We start from the raw sequence: 23,747 nt of genomic DNA on the forward strand, positions 1-23,747 counted from the left end.
AGAAATCAAAACCCCTGAAAGAGGAAAGAAGTCCAGAGGCGGCAGGCATTTCTATGGAACCCTGGCAAGCATCTCTTCCACCCCTTCATACTGTAGGGCACAGTGATATTCCCCCAAGGGCTCAGACCCTCCATCTCTCTACAGTGAGTCTTCAGCAGACCACCAGTATTGCTCCAGCCAGCTCTGTGACCAGCCGCTTCCACAGATGCCGAATACAGCTGCATAGGAGTTACCAGTTTTGTTGCAGGTGTTTTGGAGTGGGGTCTTGATTATATCATATTAATTCTGTCTCTACCTCTCTCAGTGAAAAAAATGTACTCCTGTATCCAGAAATATACAAATGCATCATATTCAGATAATATACATGTGTGTTCTGGCGCCTAGTTTCTTTCACATTAAGGAGTTTTGGGAGAAAATTAAAGAGTCATCATAAAAGAGAAAGGTGGGTTTAAGTCAGACTTCTGTTACTACAGAATTAGAAAATGCGGTACTATTAGTAGCAGTACCTAAACTTGAAAACATTGTTCACACACATTCCAGTTGTAATATCCTTTCAATCCATTTGTTTTAATAGCTGTATTTCAATAAGATAACAGCCTTGACAGTTCCAAAGATCTGAAAACGGGATTAGCTAAGATAGTTGGCCATGAATTCCTGGAGCCAGAAAGCAACGTATGCGCTATCAAGAGGCACCAGAGGAATAATGGGGTATAAGGGTGTTTTATAGCAGATATTTATGCATATCTTATCACAAGAGAAGCAAATGTCTAACAGTCCTTTGAGTATTAGTCTGGATAAAGAAACCTCCAAGTGCTGGCTGGTAGAGAAACAATGATTTAGTCCCTGTAGTGCCTCTTAGTCCGCAGTTTCTTCAGATTGTTGAGATGAAGGTACCTAAGACAATGTCCTTCTAACTGATGGAAAGGCACTCGGCTTATTTAATGTTTCCATCACCATTGCATTTGTTGCCACCCTGCAGTATCCATGTGGAAGAAGTAATGCCCTGCATTTGCTTTATCAACTAGCGTGGATCCTCAGTTCTCTTTTTAACCCCTTTATCCTGGCAGCTATGCCCAGTCGTTGGCTCCCACAGAAGGATCTGTCATCTGAGAGCTGAGCTGCAATTCTGGCCATGAGCTGCTACAGCAGCAAACAAGACAGGCAATCTGTACAGTAGGCACATCAACCAAATGTGCACCAGGGAGTCTCACTGGAGTCGCATTCTAGCAAGATATTGAGAACGGTGCAGGGAGCTCCTGTCACACTCAATGAAGTGCGTGATTCTACTCTGTATTCTAGGTTAGTCAAACCTCCAGTACGGTCTACCTTGAACTGCTCCTGTGAAAAGAAAAATGTCATGTGTTATACAAAAAGTCAACAGTAGAAGAGAAAATAATACCAATATAGTATCATTCAACATGTGAATTTTGATCAATATTTAGAATATTCATAAACTTATCATTGCTGCTTTTGAACTGTCTCTGTAACTGATTTTTTTTTTTAAAGAGGACTGAATTCACTATTTCACAGTAAAATCACAAACTTGTATATTTCCAGATTTTGTGGTTAAAAATAATAAATATTTATACTTCTTTACCAAAACAGAGGGAGGAAAGGGGAATGGAGGAGTACCTTACCGTACATAGAAATTCTGTGTACACTAATTGTTAGCATTTTCTTTTTAACTGACACACACACTTTTGGACATTTTGTCCATGGTTAGTGTTGCACCGAGAAGGTACCTCTTAAAATACATTGCAATACCTGCATTTTATCCCAATATCTAGCATTCAAGCTGTGTGTGTCTGTTTGTGTGTATGTGGGGGGAGGATATACATCCACACAGATATAGATACATATTCTTTCTGTTAGGTAAAAGACCAGCTTTAATATAAAAAGATGGTGCTGAAGCAGCAGCAATGGCTTGTAAAAGCCAGTAAATATGTGAAAATGTTTAAATGCTCCCCATAAATATTTTTCTGTAACAATACAGTTTACTGGAGAACATTTATCTTAGTCCTTAGCTAAAAGCACCTTGATTGTCCCATTAACTATTTATTTAGAAAAACAAATTATTTGCTAGATTTACCTTATATGCATGGTTTGTTTTGACCACAAAGTATGAGTTCAAATATTTTAAAGATTGAACTCACTTATTAATGGCACAATAGAGAGGAGAGAAACAGACCTCAGATGAAAGGGCATAATGGGAAGAGATATTCACTGTAAAAGATACATCCAAGTTGTCTCTAATGCTAATACTATTTGCTTTATTAAAGCCATAAATGTGTGTTCCACTCAACATGTTAAGAAGTCAGAGTTACTATTTCTAGAGTATTGAAACAAAGACACCGGAGTCTTTATTTCATGACTTCTTGACTATGTTTCTAGAACAGTCCCCCTCCCACCCCCAATACAACAGCAATAGGGAGGAACTGTATAGTATTGAGGAAAGTTGGCTGGTGAATGGGCAACGTGAGGCCCTCTATATCTTGGGGGACTGCAACTTCTCACCTTACTACTGGCCATGTTTGCTACAGCTAATGGAAGTTGAATGCTGAATAACATTTGGAGATGCAGATTTGCCCACTTCTTGTAGCTGATAGGTAACTGATTAAGAAGAAGCAAGAACTGCTTAGCTTACTACAGTCTAAAGACAACGCTTTCCAACTTCAAGATACACCTTTCATCCACCTCCCAAATGAGAAACCCCACCTGTTTCTGGGAAGCAATACGCTTCTGATCCCTTTTGCGCCAAGCTGGATCATGCAGATGCTGGAATGTCTTATATCCACTTGTAATACCTAAGGGTCGGAAGAGCTGAAATGAAGAATAGTGGAGCCTATGTGAGCCATTTGTCTGAGGACAGAAATCTCTGTTCAACTAAACTCTGTCATTCTTTGCGAACTGGGGAAAGAGGTTCAGAGCAGGCCCAGATCACACTGAGCGCTTGAATCCCAAGGTCCCAACTCCCGCTACCAACATAATTCATCCTCACTTGAAGTCCAGCTGCTCTGATGCGGCGATAGAATTCATCATCTTCCCGGCCCCAGCCCCAGAAACGGTTGGACATTCCATTACACTGAAACAATAATAAGACAGTTAATCCCAAGGTTATTTTCCTCTAACAAGATTTGGGACTTGAAAGATTAGAAAATGTGTGGTTCTGAGGCATAGACAGGGCTGTTCTCTCAACGCTTCATTTCCAGGATTATGGGACTTTTTTGTAGATAAGTCTAGCAAGTAGCTAGACAAAACAATGAAGCCAGTATTCCTTTAGACAGAGCATAATCAGCAAGGTCTTTCCTTTTGCAAAAAGTCCAGGAATCTCTTCTATAAGAAAGAAGTAGCGACTTACCATTCGATAGTGTTGCTTGGTGAGCAGCAAGATGCCCCCCACATAGGTGCTATAATGATAGAGAGGGTGCAGCTCAGGTGATGCCACGTGGAAAGGACCAGCAGCTGGGAAGCTATAGTCCAATTCCTCATTGAGAGGTAACAAATCCACATCATGCATGGCAATGTAGTCTGTGTCATTACCACTTTCCAGGAAACCCACGTTGATCAGAGATGCTCGGTTAAACCTGTCCAGGATCAATGTGAGAAGAATAGACCCAAGTCACAAAATTCTACCCAGGCAGGCTGAATCACCTCCCTGCCAGAATTGCTCAATATAGGTAGCATCTGGCCATTGTATATGCTTTATTTATTATTATCAGCAAATCTTTAACCTACAATGTACCCAATAGGCATACAGAGTATTCAACATGGGAGAAAATCAGCTTAAACTAAAGAGACAATTATTGTTGGAGACAGGGTACTCAAACTGTGATTGTTTCATATGTGGTCACCTGCTATAATGGCTCCCTTTTGAGCAGAAGTTATTTCACATATTAATTTTGAGTTGAAGACTCACTGCCTTTTGGAAATGCTTAGATTATTGTGAACTATATATGTGCAATTTGGAGACATAACAGAAGGCAAGAAAAAAAATATTGCATGACTTTATGGTCACAAAAAATTAATAGCACAAGCCTGAAAGGACATCCATTGTCCATCAATGAAACAATGGTCTGAAGAATTCAATTCTGTGTATCTGAATGGGACTTCATTGCCAGAATTCTGTTTGGAGACTAGAAACTGCAACACTACTGCATGCTTACATACTAATTTTTCCTATTGTTTTTTAATAGTAATTTTATTAAAATTAAAAATATAAAAACTAATACAAACTAAAAAAAGAAAAAAAAATAGGAAGTGCAGAAATTAAAAATAGAAAATAAAGAAGAAAAATAAGAATATAGTAAAGAAAAAGAAAAGAAATATATAAAGAAGTGACTTCCCGCTTCATTATTCGTATAAACAATTTCAATAACTTATCACTTTCCTTAAAACAAATGATCTCTTCTTCCCTTAACCCATCTTTTTCCCATTGATTTAAGTATTGATAACAACTGTGTAACACAACAGGAATATGTACATAACTCTAGTTTATTTAGTACATATGAGATGCATGCTTTTGTGTTTTTTCTTTTTTGCTTATAATAAATACATTTAAAAGTATGCAATTTTTTGTATGTTCAGGCATCTGTTGTTTTGAAATCAGTTTTTGTTTATCATATTATAGTTCATATTTTCCTGTGATTAGTTCTGATCATTCACTTTCTGTCAGTAAAAATGGTTTAGAATACTTTTAATGAATTATCTGTAAGAAAAAAAAAGGAAATTGAATATTAAGTTGGAAAAACAACATGGGTATCTTGGAGGAAACAAAAAAGAGTGCAGGAAATATTCTTTGTTTCCTGACATGTACCTAAACATATTGATTTGTAGCTAATTCCTTACATTGTTATAGTTTCAGAAAAACAAAGGGAAGACTTTTAACATGAGTACCAGAACCAATTTCAGACATCAGCTGAAATTTATGGTCTGAAAGCCGCCACTGGAGTAATAAACTACATGGTTGCAGGGAAAAAAAGCACCGCTATGGCAAACTGTCCCAAGTGACTTATTCTTAAGAGCATATAACTGAAGAAATATTAGTTTAAAATAAAAGGCCAGCTGCTATGTTTAGTATTTGGTGTAAAAATAATGCTAATCTTCTAAAAATTTAAAGTTTTGCAGTGTCAAATACACGGAAAATGGGTCTGTTGTACAGAATATTAGAAAAAAATAGTGAATGCTATTTTGGGACTGGAGATACTTGATAGCATCCAATGATTACCGGGAGACAGAAAGAGAGATTGTGATTTCAGACTTGACCCCCAACTTACCCAGTTCCCTTGTGCTAAGAAAGTACAAATGTTTTCTTCCCAGTAAAACAGATGACCAGTTTCTGGTTCTTCCATTTCCATGTCAGGCCCAAACCACTTTGAAAAGGGAATTTATGAAATCCAGAGTACAGAATAAGTTGCAGAGACAAATGCTCTCTGGATATGTTTGGCAAGAACTCCTGTAATTCCCAGTAAGCATGAACTGGCCTGTGGATTATGGTAGTTGTTGTTCAACACATCCAGAAGGCATCAGTTTGGAAGGCTGGCGAAGAGAAAAAAGCATGAGGATAGGATTCCAAATCACGCATATCTTAAAGTACCTGTAATGATCCACCTGGTTGAGTATGAAGATATGATGACGAATTTTCTTCCTAGTGAGGAAGCGATGCATATGGGGCACGAAGGTCAACAGCTCCTCAAAACGCTCTCGGAAGGGAACCAACACCGCCAAGCGATGTGGTCCCCAAGATGGATCATCAGGCATCTGAGGGAGAGGCTCAAATATACAGGGTTTCTGAGGCACTGTTGCCTCAGCTGTTTGACTTCTAGACTCATCCCCTGAGCAACTGAACTGCAGCCACAACAGGGAGAGAAAACCCAGCAACAGCACAGTAAAGAAGAGCTGAAAGAGAGAGCATTTCCAGGGTAGAATGCCCAGCAGCCGGCAAAACCTGAAGCAAAATCAGAAAAAGCAATAAAACACTGTAATAGAGGATGGGCTACTTCAAGTAAAAAAGAATGGAAGATAAAACAAGTTTCCACAGGCTTTTCCAGAGTAAGTTTGGCCTGTAAGAGTAGAAATCATGGTTGTGAATGGAATTCAATCCAAATTACAAAAGGATTTGGGAAAGATATGGGGATAGAAGCATTAAGCATTTACAGACCCATGTTTTGCTTTAATCATGATTTAGTGAACAAACTATATACAATTGAAGTCATAAACTATAGTTTACAAGTCACAGTGGCTAGGTTCACAGATTTTGCATTAAGCCAAAACCAAATAATGGCTAAGTTCACACAATATGCTACTTTATTTATTTGTCAAATTTATATGGCCACTCATCTCACACAAAATGACTCTGGGCGGCATACAATAAAACCTACTACAGGCACACCTCATTTTATTGCACTTTGCAGATATCGCTGCTTTTACAAGACCCTTCACCAGCAAAAAGATTATGGCTCGCTGAAGGCTCAGATGATGATTAGCATTTTTTAGTAATAAAGTATTTTTTAACTAAGGTATGTACATTGTTTTTTAAGACATAATGCTATTGCACACTTAATAGACTACAATATAGTGTAAACATAGCTGCTATATGCACTGGGAAACCAAAAAAAATCATGTGACTTGCTTTATTGCAATATTCGCTTTATTGTAGTAGTCTGCAACTGAACCTGCAATATCTCCGAGGTATGCCTGTATTAAAACATACTACAAAACCAATTAAAAATAATTAAAATGGTAAACATAGAGAGAAACAAAATCATGAGAGGGAGAATGCCACACATAATACAGCCAACATGTGGGCTCCCTGCCACCAGGGGATCTCTGGGCCTGTTGAAAAATCCACATTTTAAGGGTTTTCTGGAAAGCAATAAGGGTTGGGGCTAACCTCACATCAGGAGGGGTGATGTACTAGAGGGGGGGGGGTGCCACGGCAAGAAAAGGCTCGTCTCCTAGGTCCCGTCAGATGGAACTCTTTCACAGACGGAACCCTCATCTTACCTCTCCTGCTGGACCTGATGGGAGGTAGATGTAATCGGGAAGAGGCGGCTCCTCAGATAATCTGTCCCTATGCCATGTAGAGCTTTAAAGGTCAAGACCAGCACTCTGAATTAGACCTGGAGCAAACTGGCAACCAATGCAGCTCATGAAGCAGATATGTAATGTGTGTCCTCTTAAGAGCACACTTAACTGCCTGTGCCACTGCATTTTGCACCAATTGAAGCTTGAATACTCTTCAAGGGCAGCCGTATGTATAGCACATTACAATAATCCATACAGGAGGTGATAGGGCATGAGTGAGCAGAGCCTCACAATCCAGGAATGGGCACACAACACGAAGTTGTGCAAAGGCCCTCCTGGCCACAACTGCCACCTGCTCCTCGAGCAGGAGTCATGAGTCCAGGACCCCCAGATGCAAGCTGGGTTTGTCTGAGGCAGTGCCACCCCATCCAGTACCAAAGATGGTAAAGTCCCAGATCCGGAAGGCCCTAAAACCCAAAGCCACTCAGTCTTGCTAGGATGTTAGTTTAGAGTGTTGTATGAATCTAGCCACAATGATTTACTCAATACGGTACACCAGTTTCACATAGAGCATAACACTGTGAACCCCATCAGTAGCTTGCCTGAATTATCTGCTTTGGAATCACAGACTGTTCAGTCAGGTCACATTCATGAACTGTAACTGTACATGCTATATACATGGGAGTAAGGCCAAATGCATGCTTTCTCAAGCTATAAGCCTTACTGCACCCCACCGAGGGCTAGACAAATATGCATACTGCAAAACCAGTCCTTATAGTCCAGTCTATTCCTTCAAAATAATCCGAAATTAGTTCCTTCCACAGGGACCTACATGAGGCTCAAGATTCTAGGCCTTATGCCTGCCAGTGTTTCACCCTACAACTTGCAAACTCTTCCTCTTATAACTTCAGATCTGCAGCCGAGCTTACGTTTACTTCGGTGACAAAGGAACTTTGCACAACCGGCAGCTTTTTAGTTCTCGTTTAGTAATACCCTGGCAAAGTTTTGAAACGGGGAGAGGGGAGTAGGGCACACGCTAGTCCTTCTCTCTCAATTGTCCCCTTATGAAATGCCTCTGGCACTAGCTCTCATAGCCTCCGTTACAGCTTTCTCATTCATTCCTTCACCAGAATAAGCTATTATGTATGCAAAAGAAAATTCATCCATTCGGCATACCATTGGCTCCCCAGCTATTAAGCGCTTTTGTTTTAAATGTCTAACAGCGTGCAAGCCGTGTCATAGGCTCTGGTTCATGGTCATTTTAAAAATCTGGGTGGATGAATAGGATACTTCAGAAATTAAAGCGAACCGTCTGAGCCCCGAGAGAAGCGGAACCATTGAGGCTTGCTTCTACAACAGCATCTCTCAAATATATTCTCGTCCTGTCTCTTTATTCCTCTCGCTCAATATTTCATGACACTTACCCGCCGCCTCCCGCTCGCCGATACATAGTCGCCTTGCGCCGAGAAAGGAACATCCTGCCGACTTGCCGGTCAACACCCCACTCGGGACACGTTGGCTAGGACACCAGGTCCAACAACTATCGCACCCCTCCAGAAACGCACTCCTTACCAGCTGTTCCGTCTAAGTTTTGTTCCTAGTCGAAGACAAGCTCGTTGCTTAAGGACAAGCAACGCGAATCGCTCCGGAACGGTAGAAAGCAGACTACAAAAGGCATGGCGAACTTTTAAGCAACACCAGAAGGGCTCATTGATTTACGTTCATTTATTAATTTCAGCTTTTGTTGCATGGAATTTTTAAATGTATTGTATTTAAAAGTCTTAAACCACTTACTAAGCATAGTGCTAAAACGCCTATCTAGATGCCCTCTGGCAAAGAATGTGGAATGTAATGAAGACAGTACACATTTTAGAAGGAAAGAACCATTTTTAATTTCTCTCATTACAATAGCAACCAGAGTTAAGTAGCCTCAAAAAAACAAAAGAAAACTGAGGACAGATCATTTATTAAAATTACCCTCTCCCCCCTAAAAGCTTTAGCTATTTCTTCTCCTGCTTAAAAGATAACTTGTTTCAAGTATAGCAGTAAAAGTAAGGTGGCTTGAATCTCAAACTCTTCAACTGGGTTGTATAGACATACTAATTTAGTGCCCTTCTAACATCTTGGATATACCCATGAATGGCTATGCTGACTCATAATTTGGGTTGCAGCCCATTGCACCTTGAGTACACCAGCGTACAAAAGTTTGTGAAGTTATTCTAAAACGTTTGTTGTAGTTTATTCGTTTAGTCGCTTCCGACTCTTCCTGACTTCATGGACCAGCCCACGCCAGAGCTTCCTGTCGGTCGTCAACACCCCCAGCTCCCCCAGGGACGAATCCATCACCTCTAGAATATCATCCATCCACCTTGCCCTAAAACGTTTAAAAACGTTTAGGTTATTACAAATTTGAAGAACAGTTCCAAGGGCCTCCTTTTCAACACACATTCCAAGAACGGAATACCACAGGAATCTTTCTCTTACAGTCTAAAAAGCTCCCATCTTCCCAGTACATCAAGGTTTCTTTCAGAATCAACCTTAGCACATCATATAGTACAATCAAGAGATACAACTGAATGCCCACAAACAATTATTTTGAGTGGAATTCTATTCCTCAACATAGTTTGTGACTTTTAGTATACTGGATAATTGGCAACAGGTTGGAGTGAATTTGTCTGACTCAGGTTTCTTAACAATTTAAGTTAATCCTCAAGTATTTCAGCAATAAAAATCACCATTCCACTTGTTTTATTAAACCAGGTACACAACACGTTCATGCCATGTACAAACAAGGTCCATTAGACTCATCTGATGCCACCTGAATCACAGAACTCACTGTGTCCTTACTCATGATACACTGCAATTGTTTCTAGTTCCCTATCTTACAGAGAGTTCTGCAGTCTGCTCAGGTAATAAACATTGTTGTGAGCATTTAGGAAAGCAAATTTTATGGTTATTTATGTAGAAACAATGTATATATTGTCAAACAAATGCTGGCCAAATAACACACCATCCACTTAGGTTTTATGCTCACTCTTCACAAAAACCGCAAACAAAACTTTCAGATTTCTAAAGAAGGTATGGATAGGCAATAGGATGAATAGAGCACAAGAAGAGTGCTTGCATTCATTCTACCAATCCTGCCATGCTCTCCATGAGAGATAAAAGAGCAAATCAGATGGTAAACATGATAAACCAACAGACAATGCTTCAAGCTTATTCAGAATATTTACAAACATAAAGCAGTAACAGAACCTTCACTCTGGTTCTCCATTAAATAATGGCCAGGTTCAGACACAACTATCTATTGGTACAACAATCTGAGTGCAAAATGAATATTCTGATAACACAGAATATTCCCATCATTTTGCCACTCCCTTTTGTTTATCCATATTTGAAGCTTCTGACTTGTTCAATCAGTTTCCCTGGAGTTCCAAACTAAAAACTTGTGGCTTAAACTTTGCAGCTTAGAAGCACTGCTTGTTAGAATATGTCATGTAACTATCCAGGATACAAGGAATTATAGCCAGGTGCACAAGGGGAAAAGCTAAATTTAGGTATTTAATTCTTTGACTAATATAGCAGAATATGGTTTACTGGCCACAAATTTTAAGGTCTGAACCAAACCATTTTTTCTTTCCCCCAAAACTGCATTCCCATATTTAGATGCTGAAGAGATAACAAGGGGATGCTTCCCTAATTTTGTAAGAATAAGTATGTAGAATTTGCTAGATATCCAGGAATTTGGCAAAAGAAACCCAAAGGAGACTTAAGCTAAAAATGTTAGCAACTTTATTTGGAAGGGTGTTCGAATGAAGTCAGTAGGATTTTCTTCCAAATAAATGTAATTAAGATTTTGTTGGTGGAGCAGCAGAAACATGGATATCCAGGCATCTGCAAAGACAGGAGAGATGACAAAATGTGTGTGATGTTGCCATGCAAATGCCCTGACTTATGTACAAGCATCACACACATTGGGATGCAAGTAGGTGGCATTTGCATGAGATCACATGTATTGCATAATTTTGGATTCACTGTGGTTTGCTGCAGATACCACTGCAAATATACCACTGAATGCTGCTACTTTAAGAGTTGCATTGTTGTAAAAGCAACCTTGTAACTGCTTATACATTCACAGTAATGAGAAAATGAAGCATCCTATCTGCCAGAAAATGGTGATACAGGAAAAACCCTAATACTAACAAGCTACAGGAGAGCTAAGTAAATTTCAATACTTAAGTTATCACTTATTAGTAGCCCAGTGATCAGCACATTAAGCCTGAAAGACAGATTTCAGAAAGAATCCTAATACGCTCCACCTATTAATTCCACAGAAGCTAATCCCCAAAACAAACTGCATCTCATTCATGACAAATATATAGAACAGGAGAATTGCAAGGAGAGCCTCCAGAACTTCTCATTCAAAACATTATCCTGAGCAATGCACTGGTGTTATTTAGAAATCAGTGCTAGTATGTATGCAACACAGCTAAAAACAGCAAGAGTTTTCTTGGCTATGATATATTGTGATGCTGGGTACACAAAGTTCCAATCACCCTTCAGAAGAGTCTAATTTTGAAGAACATATTTAGCCAGAAGAAAAGTTGAAGACATTGTGCCTCTCTCCCCTCTCTGCAAAGACAAAAACAAAACACACTCCTCATACAGAGCTAAAGAGCAGGAGGAGGAGGAGGGGTGGGCTGGTCTCGACTATCTGGAAAGAATGCAGCATCTTCCTGGGGCAAAACACTGCACTGGAATCACCACAGGCTGAGATGTTGAAGGGGGAAGAAGAGCTGAGGCAGTGGGAGGTAGATGGCACAGATCCTGGCAAGTACCCAGTCTGGTGGAAAGGGCCAATGAGAGAAGAGGGGATCAACGCAGACACCTGAAGTGCCAGGAACTGCTCCTGGGAGAAATGCAGGCTTTGGGCTGATATTACTCCATTTTTATACCAGCTTCTTGGCTTCAAAGAAACTCTTGAGGTGCCTCATTTGCCAAACTCCAATAACTACAAGAATGAGAGTCTGGACTATGGACCACCAGAGAACCCGTTGGTTTGTGCTTTCACTGGTTTGCCGGAAGCGCTCTTCTCGCCACTGAGAAAAGAAAGGGGGAAAACAGCAAAACATTAAAATCCAGTGGGATATATTTTATGGACAGATTTTGGGAAACAGCAAAATATAGAAAGCCATGTATACCCTTAGCAATACCTTCATAACAGCAAGGTATGTGGGCTGACCTGTTTCCTTATGGTATTTCCTCCAAGAGTTAGATCCTTTCTCCCAACTTCATGGTCTTTGTGCATGTGCACAATGACAATTTCCCACTCTAGCTGTACAACACAGAGAAGCTACAGAAGACTTCCACAGAGCTTCTGAGGAACTAGGAAGCTCCTTTATGACAAGTCACACTATTTATCCATCTAGCCCAGTACTATCTCTTGACTGGCAGTGCTCTCCAGTCAAAACTTTTAACTTCCAAAAAGCTCTCTCAGAAGTTCCTCATCAATGATTCCTAAGTAAACTTAGCAGTCATGAAATGAGAGAACTTGTCCTTTTGAGAATTCCCAGCTGATTAAAAAGCAAAACCAAACATTCAGAATAACTGGACAATTTTTTTCAGTGGATAAAGGTAAGAATGGCAAGTTGGCAAAGTCCGTGTTGGGACTGGTGCCCTTTAACTTGTTCATGATAACCATAACTTAGGGTAAGCAGAGAGTTGGCTAGGTTTGCAGATGATATCAAATTAGTAAGGTTGGTGATGAAATCCAAACATGATTTGTGAAGAGCTCAGACTGATCTCTAACTGGATGATCAGTCAACCCAATAAAAATATGGTTCAATTTAAGTAAGTGTAAAACAATATACATCTGGGCAAAAACCCCTAACTTCACATTTACAATAGTGCTTAAAAGTTTATGAACCCTTTTGAATTTTCAATATTTCTGCATAAATATGACCTCAAATGTGATCTCAAGCCTAAAACTTGATAAAGAGAACCCAATTAAACAAATGCGTCAAAAACTCATTCTAGGGAACTAAAGGCCTCTTCTGCACTGGAGAATGTCAGTGTTTCTGAGACCACAGGTAAACACTGAGCAACAATAGTCTGCATGGCAGGGGTGCAAGGAGAAAGCCACTACTCTCCAAAAGAACACAGATGTCCGTCTACAGTTTGCAAAAGACCATGTAGATAAGCCAGAAGGCTACTGGAAAAAGGTTCTGTGTGTGGATGAGACCAAGAGAGAAATTTTTGGCTTGAATGAAATGCATTGTTTGGTGAACGGCAAACACTGCATTCCAGCATAAGAACCTTATCCCATCTGTGAAACGTGGTGGCAGTATCATGGTTTGGACCTGCTTTGCTGCCTTTGGACCAGGACAGCTTGTCATCATTGATGGAACTGTGAATTCTGAACTGTACCAGCAAATTCTACAAGAAAATATCAGGGATCTGTCCGTGAACTGAAGCTCAAGGGAAATTGCATCATGCATCAAGACAAGACCCAAAACACACAAGATGTACAACCAAAGAATGGTTAAAGCAGAAGAAAGGTAATGTTTTGGAATGGCCAAGCCAAAGTCCTGACCTTAATCCTATAGAAATGTGAAGGACCTGAGGCAGGCAGTTCATGTGAGGAAGCTCACAACATCCCTGAGTTGAAGCTGTTCTGTAAGGAGGAATAGGCTAAAATTCCTCCAAGCCAATGTGTAGGACTGATCAACAGTTATCGGAAACATTTAGTTGCACTTATTGCTGCCCAAGCTTTGGATAATTTTCCTCAATAAATGACCAAGTATGTTTTTGACTCATTTGTTTAACTGGGTTCTTTTTATTTAGTTTTAGGACCTGTGTGGAGAACAGATCACATTTTAGGTCACATTTATGCAAAAACATTGAAAATTCCAAACGGTTCACAAACTTTTAGGTACCACTGTATATGAATGTGATCTGAGCTATCTATAACTAACCAGAAAAAAGATCTCAGGGTCATAGTGGATAGTTCTCTTCAGACTTTGAGTCTGAAGAGTGTGCAGTACCTGTGGAAAAGACAAATTAGAGACATACTACTGTATGTCTGCATCCTGAACACCTAAGTAAACTTAGCAGTCATGAAATGAGAGAACTTGTCCTTTTGAGAATTCCCAACTGATTAAAAAGCAAAACCAAACATTCAGAATAACTGGACAATTTTTTTCAATGGCTAAAGGTAAGAATGGCAAGTTGGCAAAGTCCGTGTTGGGACTGGTGCCCTTTAACTTGTTCATGACAACCATAACTTAGGGTAAGCAGAGTTGGCCAGGTTTGCAGATGATTATCAAATTAGCAAGGATGGTGGTGAAATCCAAACATGATTTGTGAAGAGCTCAGAACTTGTATAAAGTTCTGGCCGCCATATTTGAAAAAGGATGTTGTTGAGGAAAAAAAGTACATAAGATGACAATCAAAGATCAGGGGCTCAAACATCTTTCTTTCTTTTGAGTAGAAAAAAGGCAGCTGATAGGGAATATGATCAAGATATATCAAATCATGCAGGCCTAGGGAAACATTAGGATCAGAGTTGTCCAATCACGCTGATTTAAAATAGGTGAAAGTCTTTTTTTTATATAGTGCCTAATAAACTTATGCAATTAATTACCACAAGATGATGGCCCTAACATGGATTGCTTTAAAAGGAAACTGGAAAATTCACAGAAACAGGTATATCTAGGGCCATCAGTTTTGAAAACTCAGTGAAAAATATAAATTGCGGGAGCAGTATGCCTTTAAATGCCACTTGCAGAGGAACAATGATGGTAGAGAGATCCATACCTCCTGCTTGACACCTGCTGGCTTGTATGGGAATCAAAATGCTGGACTAAGATGGGCCTTGGCTCGATCCAGTAGGGCGAGTTATATATTTTTATGTCTTTTATCTCAGGAAAAGAAGATTTCCCTGTTGTCTGTTGCCTAGCCCTTTAAATGGATAAAAGTCCATGTCCAAGTTGCATTGCCACAGAGCTATAGTTTTGTCTCTCTTACCCTTTGGTAGTTTTGTTCTTTCTGGATCTGTTCTACCTGCTCCAGAAGTTGGCGAACACGCAACTGCAGCTCACTCAGCTTGTCCTTAGCTGCAATCTCAGCATAATCATTGGCATGTTCCCCAACTTGGATGTCAAGATGGACCCTCTGCAATAAAATTAAAATAACAGTGAAACTTCTGAGGTGTAAATACCAATCACAGCAAGATGCCTTAATAGCTGATGTGAGAAGCAAGCATGAGAAAAAAAATCTTAGTCTAACAAATATTCTTACCAGCATGCCTCCTGCAAAAAGAGAAAACTTTGTGGAATTGGAGTGCAGGCAGATCTGATGCTCTCCTGGGGTGTGTGAAGTAAAGGTGAATCTGCCCTCTGAGCCATACTGCCGGGACAATACCACCTACAAATGGAACAGATGTATGAGAAAGCACATGAGAAAACTCAGCAGACCAAAAAGATATGTATGTGGGCTTTCAGTCTGAAGAAGACTGGGCATTTTCTTGCAATCCTTCTTACCATGCAGTAGCTATTAAATGTTCTAAGTGCAGTCCATTTTTAGGGCATGATTCAATATTCAGGATTTCATAATATATACTTTTGCACCAGAACTGTAGTCCACTTATTAAATTATGAAACATATATTAAGTATGGGATGAAATCCATTATTTGAAGAATGGTGTCTGAAACAGTCAACTGTACTTATCTGGTGAAAGTAAGGGACAAACAGTATGGAACTTTTGTATGGCTCATCCTACATACTGTACAACCCTATTCCTTATTAGGGAAAATATGATTTTTCTTTTATTTCTTCATGAATTTGCTAGGTAACTCAGATTATTTAACTTATTTGTGTTATTATGATCCATATATACTTGAGTAATCAAAGATAAAAAGAGGGATTAAGGATCACAGACGCCATTCTGTATTTTTTCCCCCCATTCCAGATTAATTTGTGTGTTTTCCAAAAATGAAACTGCAACTGAAGTTTTTTTTTTTTACAGCTCAGAAAGGAATGTCTCTTTAACTCAATTATGATCAGAAAGGCGGCCAGGTGATTGGTTTAGCTTTGCAAAGATACAGTAAATTACCTAATAGTAGCAACAGAAAAGAACAGATATGAGAAAAGTATGGATCTGGACATGGAAGCATATGTTGGTTTACATATAGTACTGGTCACAAATTCCCAGGAGAGGCATGTGCACCTGTTTACAGCCACCCAATCCATTACTTTGCAGCACTTGGTTCTGGTTGGTGAGTCTCTAGTGTTGAGTCTTTAAAAGAGCTTCTCCTGAATGTTCTGCACATGACAGAGCCCTCAGAGTGAGGAACGTATCTGAAAACCCCACAGAGACCGGGTGCTAATGTACCTTTTCATCGGGGTCCTTCACTTCCACAAACATGCCCAGGCCGGGCGTGGCGGGAAGGTACTCCTCTCGCTGCTTATCATACAACTGCGTCCGGTAGTTCCCTGTGTGGCAGAGGGGAAAGTTGGCCTCTGAACAGCTCAACCGCTCATTTCCAAAGTCTACCATCACGTCCTATCCATACACGCTCCCCACAGCATCCCCTCTCCCACCACACGCCTCGACACACAACTCATGTTTGGTCGCCCCTCGCGTCACCCCGCCAGTAGCAGCCCTTTCAGAACTCCCTCTCTAATACAACCAATTCCCCCATCTCCCACCGCGCACCGATGACCATGGTTTCGTCCGGGATCTCCTCGATGAAACACTTGCGTTCCGTTTCGCCCAGGTGGAAGTAGAGGCCCCACGCAGGGCGTGCGATCCCCGCAACGAGCAGCAACAAGAACACACTCGACCAACCACCGGGAGCCGCCATGCTGCCGCGCTTGCGTCCTGCCTCCGCTCTCGCGCCACGTAATCGGTGTACAGCAGAGGGCAGGCACCCCGCCACTGCAGCCCGAGAGACTACAACTCCCAGAGACAATCGGGAAGGAAGTGGGGGAAGCCTCGAGCGCGGATTGGAGAGTTTCCAATCCAGTGGAAGCGCCGCTATGATCGGTCGCTGGTAGTTATGTTGAGAGTTAGGAAGTAGCGAAGCAACCACAGGTACTTAGACTCGCAGTTCGTAGGTAGACCTGCGTCCTCAGCGCAATCACTTCTCCCCCTCTGCCGGACCGGTAAATAACAGAGCCCAGGGTTGTCGGAACATTCTAGAATTGCGTTTTACTGACTTGTACCAGCTATGGAATACGATTATTTTGCGTATTGTGAAGGTGAAAGAATTAAAAGATAACCGTACTGCGTTTCAAAATTCAATTCTCACATAAAAAACCCACCTTCACGCTATGTGCCTGTTTATTGATTTTATGTCTTTGAGTCGGTATTGACTCCTGGTGATTGCCTGTACTAGTCCCTGCAGTTTTCTTGGCAAGATTTTCCTACTGGTTTGCCATTGCCTTTTTCCTAGGGCCCAGAGAGAGTGCCTGGCCCTAGGTCATCCAACTGGCTTCATGCTTAAAGCAGGACTAGAACTCATGGTCTCCTGGTTAAACAGCCCTATTGCAAACTGTAAAATATGTCTAATAAATATTTTTTTAAAAATCTGAATTCCTCCATTAACACTTTTTGATTCCTAAAATTTCCCAGCATGGAATTTGCTTCCTGCCCCCATGAATCCAGTAATACCAAATACAGCCCATCCACCATTCTGTTTCACTTACTAACCATCAAATTAAGACAGACCACCAGGATTAATTTTCCATTTTATTTCACATTGTCTTCCTTCAATTTATCATCTTCCAAATGCACACATAGCAATGTGGCTATGATATAGTTCAATTCTGCCATTAGAATCAACTAGTTTAGATGTTTAATGAAATGGGGCACATACTCCATATTGTCTAGAAAAATCAAGCCCTCATTCTCCCAAGCCAATGCAGTCACAGATATCACATTTCATGGATGCCAGTTGTTTTGGTGTTAAGTTAGTTTCACTCCCAGCAAAACAGAAATAGCTTGTATTAAAAGGAGGTTCTGGAATAAGTGAAACTATGAAATACATTCAGTTCAAAAAATAGCCTTCTTGAATTAAGTTTATAGGCCACAGCAAGAAAACCACCCTCCACACAGCTGAACTACGGAAATATCCTCTTAAGAATAACTCTCTGGAAATACTATCTGAAGTGCAAAACATGCTCCTCAGAGAAGAAACATTTTCTAAGTTTGAACCATACTATTATTTGCCTGTTTTCTGTAAAAAAGATTTTAAAGGGGGACTGATGGTTCTAAACAGCTTTCAAAAAGAGAAGTAGCAGGCTCCCAAGTACAGTACAACCTATATTCCTGATTGTTTGACACAATTGCCTGACTACTGTTGCCAAGAAAAAAAGGATATGAAAATATTCCATACATTTCTCTGAAAGAGCCTTTTAGAAATCAGAGTCTGTACAATTCTCCCTCCCCCCTGTAAAAAATATTCCCAGCTGCCCCGAATTTGGGCCTCCTGCACCTTAGTAAAATCGCTTGTTCCGCTCCTGGCGTTTCTGGAAAACCACAGCCCCTACCACTGCACATACAATGATGCCAAGTAAAGAACACAGTAACAATAAGAACACTTTCCAGCCTGTCAAAGGCCCACTACGGAAGTTTCCTGTTGGGTCATCCACATTATCTAAAGGAGAGAGAGAGAAAAAGAAGCTTAGAAACAGGATTTGCAGCATATATTACACCCTTTTGCTACACAAAGAACTTCTTAATATAGAGTAGCATAATTCTGGATTGCCCAGAATAGCTGTTCTGTTTGTATCCTCCAGAGCCTATGCAAACCCTCCCAACTTCCTTTGCAGCACAGCTAATAGTCGTAAGATAGGTAATGAGGAGAAATTATCTGGAGGAGAATTTTTAACCTTGCCCTCTAAGATCCTGGTCCAGCTGAGACCCCATGGTGAGGCTTTAACTCCTCTCCAGCAGTTCTAGTACAGCACATGCAATTGCAGGCAAAAGTTTAGGCACTCTTGGTCAAATCGTATATTTAAATAAATCTGTTAGTAAACAGAAGCTGACACAATGTTTGCTTGGTACAAAGTTAAACTGAACAACTTTCTGCAAATCTGAATGCACACTTATTATTTATGAATAGTTGGTTACAAATTCAAAGTAAGAAAACAGTGAATATGGTAAGTGCAGAAGTTGGACAATCTTGCAGGCAAACATTATTGTGTTTGGTTGCTATTTTATATATTGGGTATGTTTTAATGTTATATAGTTCTTTCGATTTTTTGTTTGTTTTTTCTGTTGTATGCCAGCCAGAGTCACACTGCTTAAACTGGGTATCCCTATTAATCCAATAAATAAATAACCAGGTTATATTCATTTTGTCACCTGGTGCTAAACCAAAGAGGCTGCCTTCACTGGTCTACTGCTTCAAAAGTTAAGTACTTTTATGGAAAGCGATCCTCCTGTGGGAAACTGATCTCCCATTTGCTTCACAGAACATTCAGGGCAGAAGCACTAACAAATCACCTTTGGGTGACTTGAAAAGACTGACGCTAGGCTCAATCTTTGTCCAGTCAATGTTTTCTTCCTCTGGGGGATGTTCCACCATCAGCTGAAATAGCTTCATTGAAATGATGTCATGATTATCTGGGAAAAAAAATCAAGTTATGTTCACTGTACAGCTGATTAAAATTCAATCTCCACAGTGACAGAAGACCTTACTCTAACTAAAGGTTTTTTATTTTAAAAATGTCTCCTAAGATTTCAGCAATACAGGGAACTGACAAGTAATGAATACTGGTTCAGGTGATAAGTGAATATCTAGTGCACTTTACCAAACCCTGTCTCTACTTTATGTGAAAGAACACATGCAAACAACACAGCCACTCACTAGCAAGTATTTCTCACCAGATAGATCTCCTGTACCAGCAGAAGCCCCAAAGAAATAACCAGTGGGTAATCGAACTCCTGCAACATCAAAGCAGTTTTTCCATTCATTTTTATCCTCCACATCGGTCATCACCTGCAACATAAATGTAATCTTGGACATTGAGGACAACTTAGCTTTCACATTTCTCAGCCGGTTGAAAAATCCTATAGAAATATAGTAGCGCTTCAATTCTGAAATACAGAAATTGGCCAACTCAAACAACATTGTTAGGATTTACTATATTCATATTTTATATTTCACTGACTACAGCAGTAGCAAAAATGATGCAACATCATTCTAAGTTATTATGGAACCCTCATGGGCATTCATCTAAGTTATCTGTGTAATGTGGTAGAATGACATGTAATTCACCTGTGCATTTGTGCATCCTAGCACCCCACTCAGCCTTACCGTCAGACGTCCCCGAGAATATCGGATCGCCAAAAAAGTGTCATGGTTCTGATTACGAATGTCAGCTGTGCAGCCTGCCAACTCTGTCCAGCGACCATCTTTACTATGGTCATAGGTCAGGGATCCATTGTTCACCATGGCGGAAATATAAGGAAACACACGCTGCAGAATAAAATAAATCTGAATCACTCTTCACCATGATGCACAAAATTCACTTCCTAAATATTTTGAAATCCATCTGCATACAGAATCCCTACTTATATGGGACTGTTCCTGCAGGAAAAGCAAATCCCAGGTTTAGCCTTCAAATAGAAGCTATTATCACTTACCTCAGTAGTTTCCTCATTGGGATAAGTATCCAGGAAAATGGCCAATCCATGGAAGTTGTCTTTACTGCCAAAGACAGGCCCTGAGGGTGATAAAACAGAAAAAGATGAATAAGGGGTCCATGTGACTTTAAGCAGCTAAAATCACCTAATTATCAGGCAAAACACTGAAGATTGATTTAAACATTTTTACATGAAGTCATTTGGGAGTAGATGGCATATAAATATGTATAACGAACAAACAAACAATGCTTGCTAAGCAGAGCAAATGTCACCCACGTAGCAAAGCCATTCCAATGAAAACATTTGGAGATTACCAGCCAACATTCTACCAATGGATAACCTACTATTTCACGGCTTAGGACCAGCTTATTTGCGGGACTGCCTCTCCCCAATTGTTTCTACCTGTTCCATTGGATCTAGCAGGAAAGGCATGCTGCAGGTCCAGTTAATTAAAGAATGTCATCTTGAGGGACCCACAAAGTGGGCCTTTTTAGTTGCTGCCTCCACCCTATGGAAAACTGTTCCCCCTGAGATGAGAGTAGCCCTGACTCTGCCAGCCTTCTGGGAGACCCTTAAGATATTGACATATTCCTGGGCATGGGGTTGGAGTGTTAGTGGTGATGTGCTTATTGTTTCATCTAGATGGTAACTAGAAGCTCAGCTGTTCCGTGTGTTGCTATGCTTTCTACTATGTTGCCTGACTGTGGCGGAGCCTTTTAAAGGACATTAAGTTCACAAACTTCACTTTCTAATCACTTCTGGAAATTGCTCACTAACTACTTCTAAGCTATTAGAGACCTCCGGAATGACAAGTTTGAAAACACCAGGTAAGTCTGCCTTCAATCTTGAATGAAAGCAAATTTTAATCATAAGTTTAAGTAAAGAATCTGAAATAAACAGCAAAAAGCTAAATAAGGTTTTGATCTTAGAAAGTTATAAATGGACTAAGGGTCCAAATAAAATTGGAATATTGAAACTTTTACAATAAGATTTTGGAATTAATTATAAAACAGCGTTTTGTGAGAAATAGATTCTGTTTTGGTTTTTACAAGACATAACAAAGATAAGCAATTTCATGATTTCAAAAACTAGACCCTAGAGAGGACTAAAGTTTTTAGGTAGAGGAAAGATTTGCAAGCCTGTAAAATGATGCAAAATATTATAACAATAAAAATACTGAAGAAGACTTATGAAGAATGGAAACAGAAAATAGTAGCCACAATATCAACCATGTCAGTAATAATGTCTGCTTCTATGGATAGACTGTGTCCAAAAGATGTTATTGAAGAAATGACAGATGTAGAACAAATTTTATCTGTCAAGATAGAGATGGTATCGAAAGTGGATTTACAACTGACAGACCAAGAGAATGACTGAGAAAATTGTATTTCACTGGATCTACAAAAGAACAGCTTCCACCTGCTGTTCTAGCAGGAGCTGAAAATCTAGAAGCACCCCAGATTGTACACCAGCTCTTTCTGAGAGAGCACTATCCTGCCCAGAACTAAAGTTGGCACTGTCCCAGAATCAGTTGGTTTCTGAACCCACAGCAGCTCCATCTTGCAAAATGTTCCCCTACTCTTCCCCATTTTGCCCAATAAATATTGAATGTAGATTACTTTACAACTTCAAGAAATAGGTGTTGCAATCTGTCCCCCACAAACAAAGCTGGCATTTGGAAATATGCCAAAGGCTTTAACTCTGTAAATGCTTAGGTGGGGTATCTGAAATTAATAGGACTTATTCTACATAGGACTAAATTATAATCCTATCATTCTGCCATGCTGATTGCGGCAACTGGAACAGAAATCTATTTACCTATATTAAAGCCCCAAACCCATGACAGTGGGATATATTCCAAACTATTAGGCTGAACACAGTACCTGCAGTAAGGCGCTCCCGAGTGTACCACAGGGCAACACCATCTCCATGGAGATTCTTCTTCCCTGCTCCATGGATCTTGAAATGGACATGAAGCTCCCAATCCTTCAGAAAGCAGGGCTGGAAGACAAAATAGAAGAGCCCTAAACAGCTTTTCAGAAAATCTGACACGGACAGCATGCATACTGCAAATTACATCAAGGCAGTATCCCTCAGGGTCTGACCCCATCCTTTCCGTATGGAAATAGCACTCACCACCCTGTTCCAGATAGAACCTTCCTTGCTGCGCTCATCAGGGGTCAGTCGAACATACTGGCTAGTCAACATTGTACTCCCTTGGAAATCCCAGAGAGGCATTGAACTGGAGCCAACCCCTAAAACAGAGGATACTATAGAAATAATGAACTGCACAGTATTTTTTCTTATTAGAGGACATTTGAAGTTACAAGTGATGAAGTAGGCAGGGAAACAATATATCTGAATCTGAACTAGGCTTGATTTCCTCAGAAGTGGGAATCGTGTTTTCTTTCTCCTTCTGCTACTGTTCTGTGGAGGCCTCATGACAGAAATTGAATCTTACTTATTGCCACCAGGATTTTCTTCAGAAGTGGTGAAATTTATATAATTTATAATACATAAAGCACAGCTTCACCTGCTGTTCGTTATTATCATTATTATTATTGACAGATAGGTCTGCTTTGGGCAAAAAAAGGTTTGTGAAGTTTCACGGGCTAGGTATCCTTGAGAAGGTGTGTGTAAACTGTACTGTCCCCGTAGCCCTTCGGTTTTCCTCCCCCTTCATGAAGGGGCAAAACCAAGCCCGTCCCTTGGATCCATACAGACAGGCCTTTAACACAGGAGAGGCCGACGACCAACGGGCCCAAGTGAGAGCACGGGAGAGGAGAGAGCGGACGTATCAGCAGGGTGACAGCCTTGCCCTCCCCACGCACCCTGATAAGGCTTGATAAGCGAGTGTTCCCGTTTTAGGTGCTCGTTGTTGCCATCTGTGAGCTCTGCGGCTCCTCGCGGCGCGGTCCCGGCCAGGAGGAGCGGAAGGAGCAGCAGGGGTGACAGCACCATGCTGGTCGCCAACCCCCACAGGCACCGAATAGATCCAGCACCTCCCGGACGCTCTACCCTCCTATTTCCTCGGCGCTTCTTCCTCCTTCCGGTTGCCCCGTAGCCCGGAAGT

The 23,747-nt window shown here is 40.6% G+C and overlaps 3 protein-coding genes across 3 annotated transcripts; all 3 read right to left on the bottom strand.

The window, feature by feature from the left end:
* Positions 1–430: 430 nt before the first annotated feature.
* On the bottom strand, positions 431–8,532 carry B4GALT7 (beta-1,4-galactosyltransferase 7). The gene is made up of 6 exons (XM_063292062.1): positions 8,448–8,532; positions 5,594–5,944; positions 3,359–3,584; positions 2,999–3,082; positions 2,716–2,820; positions 431–1,338 (listed from the first exon to the last, which is right to left on the bottom strand). The coding sequence occupies exons 1-6, from the start codon at positions 8,498–8,500 to the stop codon at positions 1,183–1,185; spliced, it is 975 nt and encodes a 324-aa protein (XP_063148132.1). The 5' UTR covers positions 8,501–8,532; the 3' UTR covers positions 431–1,182.
* A 2,146-nt stretch (positions 8,533–10,678) lies between these two features.
* On the bottom strand, positions 10,679–16,931 carry TMED9 (transmembrane p24 trafficking protein 9). Its single transcript, XM_063292063.1, has 5 exons — positions 16,739–16,931; positions 16,415–16,515; positions 15,322–15,447; positions 15,049–15,195; positions 10,679–12,122 (listed from the first exon to the last, which is right to left on the bottom strand). The coding sequence occupies exons 1-5, from the start codon at positions 16,884–16,886 to the stop codon at positions 11,973–11,975; spliced, it is 672 nt and encodes a 223-aa protein (XP_063148133.1). The 5' UTR covers positions 16,887–16,931; the 3' UTR covers positions 10,679–11,972.
* An 829-nt stretch (positions 16,932–17,760) lies between these two features.
* Positions 17,761–23,734, bottom strand: LMAN2 (lectin, mannose binding 2). The gene is made up of 8 exons (XM_063292066.1): positions 23,506–23,734; positions 22,811–22,929; positions 22,558–22,675; positions 20,675–20,754; positions 20,346–20,507; positions 19,913–20,027; positions 19,532–19,651; positions 17,761–18,680 (listed from the first exon to the last, which is right to left on the bottom strand). Exons 1-8 carry the CDS (start codon positions 23,633–23,635, stop codon positions 18,520–18,522), a joined length of 1,005 nt encoding a protein of 334 aa, XP_063148136.1. The 5' UTR covers positions 23,636–23,734; the 3' UTR covers positions 17,761–18,519.
* Between the last annotated feature and the right edge of the window lie 13 nt (positions 23,735–23,747).

Source organism: Candoia aspera, chromosome 2 (genome assembly GCF_035149785.1).
Source record: "Candoia aspera isolate rCanAsp1 chromosome 2, rCanAsp1.hap2, whole genome shotgun sequence".
Classification (NCBI taxonomy): domain Eukaryota; kingdom Metazoa; phylum Chordata; class Lepidosauria; order Squamata; family Boidae; genus Candoia; species Candoia aspera.